This window comes from Carassius carassius, chromosome 27, assembly GCF_963082965.1.
Source record: "Carassius carassius chromosome 27, fCarCar2.1, whole genome shotgun sequence".
Classification (NCBI taxonomy): Eukaryota; Metazoa; Chordata; class Actinopteri; order Cypriniformes; family Cyprinidae; genus Carassius; species Carassius carassius.
The window spans coordinates 29876674-29883903 of NC_081781.1; the positions used below are offsets into that span (position 1 = coordinate 29876674).

General features: G+C 38.2%; 1 protein-coding gene across 2 annotated transcripts; it reads right to left on the reverse strand.

Moving 5' to 3' along the window:
- Nucleotides 1-1312: 1312 nt before the first annotated feature.
- ypel5 (yippee-like 5) lies at nt 1313-4127 on the reverse strand. Of its 2 annotated transcripts, none has more exons than XM_059513585.1 (3): nt 3975-4127; nt 2131-2276; nt 1313-1800 (listed from the first exon to the last, which is right to left on the reverse strand). In XM_059513585.1, exons 2-3 carry the CDS (start codon nt 2269-2271, stop codon nt 1576-1578), a joined length of 366 nt encoding a protein of 121 aa, XP_059369568.1. In that variant the 5' UTR covers nt 2272-2276; nt 3975-4127; the 3' UTR covers nt 1313-1575. The 2 variants fall into 2 exon arrangements, with proteins under 2 accessions (XP_059369568.1, XP_059369567.1); XM_059513584.1 differs by having other exon boundaries at nt 2131-2350; nt 3975-4103.
- Between the last annotated feature and the right edge of the window lie 3103 nt (nt 4128-7230).

The window sequence follows — 7230 nt, forward strand, 5'->3', positions numbered from 1 at the left end:
CTCTTCTGTGTGTCACTTCCTGCCTTGTGCCCCTGATAATTTTCTTTTTTCACTCATTTATAAATTATACTTTAAGAGCACATAAATAAAAACTATTTTAAAGGGACTGTAAGTAGGAATTACTCCCATCTAGTGGTGAAATTGTATTTTGCATTCAAACTAATTTTGCTCTCCAGCGCCTCGCTTTTTCAAATGCGCGTTGCATCTACGGTAGGCGATATGTACCAAAAAGCTTTGACAGGATGTCTTCTAATAGCACTTCGTTTTGGCGACGATGTTTTCTTCTCCTGTGGCGCGGCATATGTATGGTCCATAATAAGAATGCAATCCAGACTTTTAAACTTGCCGGTGCAGTTTCAAGCGCCTCTCACTGCTCTGCACCTGTGTTTCTGGCTCTGACCGAAAACGCGTTGGCTTAGTACTTTTTGTCCCTCTCTGCTATTATAGTTTTGCAAGATGGCGGAACTACATGGAAGCCTCCGTCGACCTACCCGTCCCATGTATATAAAGATAATAAATTCTTCATTTACGAGGATTAGTTTAGACATTGGCATAGGTATTTGTACACCATTGAGGGCATATTTATGAATAAAAATATTGATTTTAGATAATAAAATACCTAAAAAGTTACTTATTGTCCCTTTAACTGTGTGTGCCATGCATAATGACATGTTGTCAAATCTTTTTTTTCATTGATGTCAATTTTATTTTATTCTAACAGTACTAAAATTATATAAACGGTCAAATTATTTTGCTAAATATACAGTATGGGTGTCACGATGGTCATAAGGGGGCGCACTTCTGAGAAAAAACAACCCTTCCTGTAGTGAAGAGTGAAAATCACTTGTTTTGTCATTTGAATATTCTAATTTTAGCATAGTCACGCCACTCACACCTGATCGACTTTTGAAATGTATTTATTTCTCAAAGTCACAACCACATTTCACAAATATTATAAAAAATTGTATAAAAATATTTTGATCAATTTTATGAATAAAGATGGAAAATAAAATTTCCTAGCTGTTTGCTCACTGACCGAACTGAAAAGAACAGTGTTTAGTTTAACTCCGAAGTAAACTGTGATATTCACTTCTTTTCTCATCTTGAAGTGTTTATACAGTTGAATAAACTGGATTAGACTCAACAACAAAAGAGTATCTGAGAGAGAATAAAACATCCCGCTGAACTTCAGCTTTAAATGCTGTTTTGTGTATGTTTAATGCATATTTCTCACAAAGACAAAAACATAATGGATGTTGTAAATGAATGAAGTGTGATTTATAGTTTGAAAGCATGTATTTTATTACATGAAAACACTACTAAAATCATTAAGATAAATCTAACTTTTATTGAGATCAAATAATTTCAAAGAATACATTTACTGAAGAAGAAAAGGAAATCTTCTTTACTAAAGACTTTAAGCATGAAGTGACGTGCAAAACCTTCGAGGAGCATTCAGATGTCTTCTGGCATCAGATCCAGGAGTCACTGCCTAAATTAAGTTAAAGTTTGTATATTTTCCTTCAGAAGTGTGTGGTAGAGTGCAGCAGGCCTGCGCTGGCTCTGGTCTGAGGCTCAGGAGGCGTCTGATGGGACGTGCTCCTCGAAGCCCTCTCTCTCGCGCACCAGCGCTCGCTCCAGGATCACACGGCCCTCCTTGTAGCGCTGGCTGTCCTCGCTGGCGAACTCGTAGACCCAGCCCAGCTTGCTGCTGCAGCTCTTACAGCTGACGTCTCGCACCATGTGTCTGCCGGTCAGCATCACGCGGTCCTGCACCTCGCTGTACTGCAGGTTCACCACCTTACACACACACACACACACACACACACACTGCTGAAAGACTGATCGCACACTCTCTGAACGACAGACACTTCACTGTTAACAGTATTTTTTGAGAGTTGTTAGCGATAATCTTATAAAAAAACTTTAAATAATATATTTCTCAGTACACTCAAAGCTTGGTTTTAATCTCATAAATGGCCATGTGCGATTACATAGCCAGGAAAGTCTTCTTCAGAGAGAGCTGGTGTTTGTTTGCCAGTAGCTGAGTGTGAGACAGATCGAGAGTGATGTTCTTCTGCTTGATGGACAGATGACTGGTGTCCCAGTCAGTGTTCATGTGACAGTCACCTTGTTGAAGAGGAAGGCTCGTCCGGTGGCGCCGCTGAAGCGTGTGGAGATCAGCTCGGAGCGGTTGGTCAGGATCGAGTCACAGTTAGCGCAGGAGAACAGACGCGTCCCTCCCACATGATCCAGGAAGATCCGGCCCATCGCAGCTGTGAGACACCAGAACACCTCACTTCATGACCATTATGAGTTCTAGATCATACTCCATGATAATCAGAGCAGCCTACAGAATCAAATCACACTTCAATGACATTCTCACCGACGATGGCTTCATTACTGTAGCTGGTGCTTCTAGTTAGATATTTGATTATAAAAACATGGTGTGTCATCATGAATGTGTGGGCGGGGCTTAATCATGTGACTAAGATTAATCCACCCACAATCACTACTGCGCAGAATCCACATGACGTCATTAGAGCAATATTTAGTTACTAGTAATAATATTACCTTTAGCAGTAACTAGTAGTGTACCTAAGATTTCAATGATAACTAGATAAAAAAGTTCGTCAAGACAAACTTTAAGTTGGCTTGAGAAAGCCTGGCCAGTTTAAAAAGTTTAAAATTAAATTTTAAGTTAAGTTAAAAAGTTTGATAATTGCTATGCAGTTGCTAGGGTACCCGGAGTGGTTGCTAAGGTGTTGCCGTGCGGTTATTAGGGAACCCATAGTGGTTGCTAGGGTGTTGCCATGTGGTTGTTAGGGTACGCTGAGTGGTTGCTAGGGTGTTTCCATGTGGTTGCTAGGGTACCCTGAGTGGTTGCTAGGGTGTTGCTATGCGGTTGTTAGGGTCCCCCTGAGTGGTTGCTAGGGTGTTGCTATGAGGTTGCTAGGAATTCTGGGACGGTTGCTAGGGTGTTGCTATGCAATTGCTAGGGTACACAGAGTGGTTGCTAAGGTGTTGCTTTGTGGTTGCTAGGGTACCCCGGAGAGGTTGCTAAGGTGTTGCTATGCGGTTGCTAGGGTACCTGGCATGGTTGCTAGGGTGTTGCTATGCGGTTGCTAGGGTACCCGGAGTGGTTGCTAAGGTGTTGGTATAAGGTTGCTAGCGTACCCTGGGTGGTCTCTCAAGCCAACTTAATAAGTTTAAGACGGATTTCAGTAAGTTGGCTCTCTCAAGCCAACTTAATAAAACAGCTAGATAATTTGATGGCTCAACTCCGACTGATTTGAGACCCAATAATCCAACCATTCCTCGATTTATTTTCATAATTTTCACGACTCGCAAGTCACCAGAGCATCAGGGGAGCCTGGAATACGGGAAAGCTTACATTCAGCAGATAACTGTTATTTAGTAAATATAAGTATTACTAATATTAGTAAATATCAACATTACATTGTCTTTGTGAGAAGAAAGTATGATCTGAACAGTGAAGTGTAAGTTGTGGATTACATTCCTCTCGTATTACACGGCTGATCCTGATATAAATTATATTACTAGATTTAAAAATACACTAGTGATTTTTTTTATCAAATGAAAATATAATGTATTTTATCATGAAATATAATCTTATATGTGTAACAGAGAAATTATAGCTGCAGTTAGCTTCAAGCTACACAATTAAAGAGAATAATACAACACTTTCACTTAAAAGTCACCATCAGTCACCGCTGAGTGTTTCTAATCACTTCTGTCTGCGACTGAACAGTAGTGACCGTGATCTCTGTGTGAATCACTAGTATAACAGATTAACTAGTGCGTGGAGCGCTTCAAAACAATCATTTTGCGAAAAACAACTGGTTCATTTGATTCGAAGCTTCGTTTCTGCCATCACTACTGATCCGTCTGATGTAACACAGTCCTTTAGCACAGAGAAACAAACGAGAAGCCTGATAAGAGCTCGATCTCACCGTTTCTGTCGCTTCAAACCGGTCAGATGAAGCAGAAAGCTGTCTGTCAGTCTCAACAGAAGAAGACGGCTGTTTGTCAACATCCGGGATTCTGTGCTGCGCATGCGCACCTCACACGTGCACTGATGACGCACGGCGTTAACGTGGATCGATTTACACGTACAGGATATGAATAGTAGATATCGTTTAAATGATCAAATTATAGTTTTTAATGTTAAGAATGCATTTTTACCGATAACAATGATAATCACTCTCATAAAAATCGAATTACTGATATTAAAACTGAATTTTGAATAGTAAAAATTGTCCATAGGCTATCTGTAATTGAATATCATTTGCATACTATTTATTAAAAGAAAGGCTATGTTATTATAACTATATTCTAGCTTGGGTTTTATGTGACCGCATTAGTTTATGGTCCTATGCAATTATATTATGATTAAATAATATAAAGTAATGAATAATACAAATAATAATAAAAAATAATAATAACGATTGTGCCTCATTTTTTTCTCGTCGCTGGTGTTAACAAGTTATCGCATGTTTTATAAAAAAATGTATTAGTGATAGTCTATGTATAGTTTTCAGATGTCTTCCTGATTGAGATCATCAGCTCGTTAAGAGAGAGAAAACCTACAGAGCAGTGGATCTGAGAACCACACATTTATCATTAAAAAGGAGTCAAGAAATACTAAAACAGAAAAAAAAAATCAGAAAATGGGAATTAATTAAATGGATTTGATAGGGTCTCACCTGGCCTTACTCTGATCGTGTCTACGTTTTGTTAAATGTGAGCCAAAATCATCACAATTAAAAGAACCAAAGACTTAAAACTACTTCAGTCTGTGAGCTGAATTTATTTAATGCACCAGTTTCACAATTTGAGTTAAATTACTGAAATAAATTAACTTTTACACGACATTATAATTTATTGAGAGGAAGCTGTATGTTATGCTTTTACAAAATGGTTTGGTTATTTCTTTGATAAATCTAGGTTTCAACTTCAAAATGTGGTTATAAGAGCCGGAAAAAATAAGCTACAGTAACTTCTCTTCAGGAGATCTTTGAGAAGTCTGTAAAGAAGCAGAGCATGAGAAACACAAGCCATTTTCTCCATAAGGAGTGTGAGCTGCAGACAGGAGATATAGAGAACCAACTTGGAAGTTAAATAGGCATACATTCTCCTTAATAAACCTTCATCAATGATACAAATGGAAATAGGGTTTGTGGGAAATGTTTGGGTATTGTGAAATGTATTTGTAATATTATTATTATTATTATTTGTGTATGTGTGTGTCTGCTCAAGACAAATTACACTGACTGGCTTCATCTGTAGTTAGTTAATAATTGATATTAACTGAGTGTGTACCTGTACTTTCATTTATTGCTCAATCTGGACTGTGATGGAGCAGCACTATCAGGCAGATACGGTGTGTGTGTGTGTGTTGCTGGTTTCTCACACTGGGACAGATCATTCACGCTATAGAGTCCTGATTGATCAGGAGTGTCTCAAAAGGACTTGTTTCTGTCGTCTCTCTCTCCAGTGAGGCTTGAAGTCAAATGAATAGAGCTGCACACATCTTCAACACTACATCTCTTGTCTGTCTTTCATGCTCTGATTGTAAAGTGTGTTTGTGCCTCATTCTTTCTTATCACTGACACTGGCTTTAATATTTTGTGTCTATTGCAACAACATTTGCACATTTTTAAAGTTTTGGGGGGTCACTGTAGGAACAAAAGCAGAAAGCCTGCAGACTGCCTGAGCTGGAAGTGTTGGCATGAGAACAGTGTTTGTCTGTGTAATCGAGGGTCATATCGGACTCTGTTCTGATCTGGTTGTTCCTCAATGCTGCCATCCGCTGGAGCCTCTCCTGCAGTTTTCCTGTGTTTCTGCTTTAAGAATCGCTGTCTGATGTGCCTGAATTATAAACCTGAGAACACTTCTGCCAGTGATTAATGCTTGTGAAAATAGTTCCTCTCAGCTTCTTCTTTTATTAGATTCTCCAGTGAATAATGTTCAATTTCAAAAGTTGTTTGCAAATGTTTGGACAATGTCCAGATGAGTTTTGAGGTTTGTATGTTTGGAACTGGAATAAATGCATAGTGCTGTTATTAAGGCGTTCACGTTGAGCTTGATGGTGCTTATAGTTCTGAGTAAATCAGATGGAAGTGGTATCTGTTTATTCATACTTTCTCTATATTAAAAAATGTATTTAGTTGCCACTTGTAGTACAGGCTTCTGTGGCTCTCTCTGATCGCCACTGTTGGGAACGTTACTTTAAAAAAGTAATTAGTTATAGTTACTCACTACTTTTGGAGTTTTCAGAAGTCAGTTGAAATGAATAGAACAGACAGGTGTTCGTACATAACTTTCGATATTTATTGCACGTCAACAAACAGCAAGAGTTTTATCCTGCACTTCAAGTATTATCTTTGTAAGAAAAGTGTTTTTGGCCACTAGCTTTGTATATATGCGTGTGTCACACATTACATGCACGTTCTTGCCTTTGACTAAAATGAATTTGAAGTAGTGCTTATATCTCCACCTTGAAAATGCCAACTTTTCATCGGATTGCTCCTGACTCGCCATCTCTGCTGCTGCTGCGAATCTCTTATTATCAGTTTCATGGAGTCCTTCTGTTACAAATGCACACACGAAATGTGTAAGAAAAACATCATCAAAGTAGTCCATGTGGCATCAGAGGGTCAGTTAGAATTTGTTGAAGCATTGAAAATACATTTTGGTCCAAAAATAGCAAAAATGACGTCACATGGTCACATGGAGTACTTTGATGATGTTTTTCTTACCTTTCTGGACATGGACAGTATACCGTACACACAGCTTCAATGGAGGGACTGAGAGCTCTCGAACTAAATCTAAAATATCTTAAACTGTGTTCTGAAGATAAATGGAGGCCTTACGGGTTTGAAAAGACATGAAGGTGAGTTATTAATGACATAATTTTGATTATTGGGTGAACTATCCCTTTAAGTAAAACATTTTTACTGTATTTTTCATGAAAATCCAAATAGAACTTGGTGATGGTATATATAAAAGTCCACAGAAATGGTATGTAAAGTGATCATAGATTTAAGCAACGCAATTATAAAACACTTCTGGTATTAGTATCTGGTATCTGACTACACTTAAAATCAGTTAATAAAAAGAAGTGTTTGTGCTAATTAGTGTATTTATATTAAGCTGTACATTGGACAGAAGGTTCTTAAAAGTGGAAAAAGGTTTTTGAAATAAGCA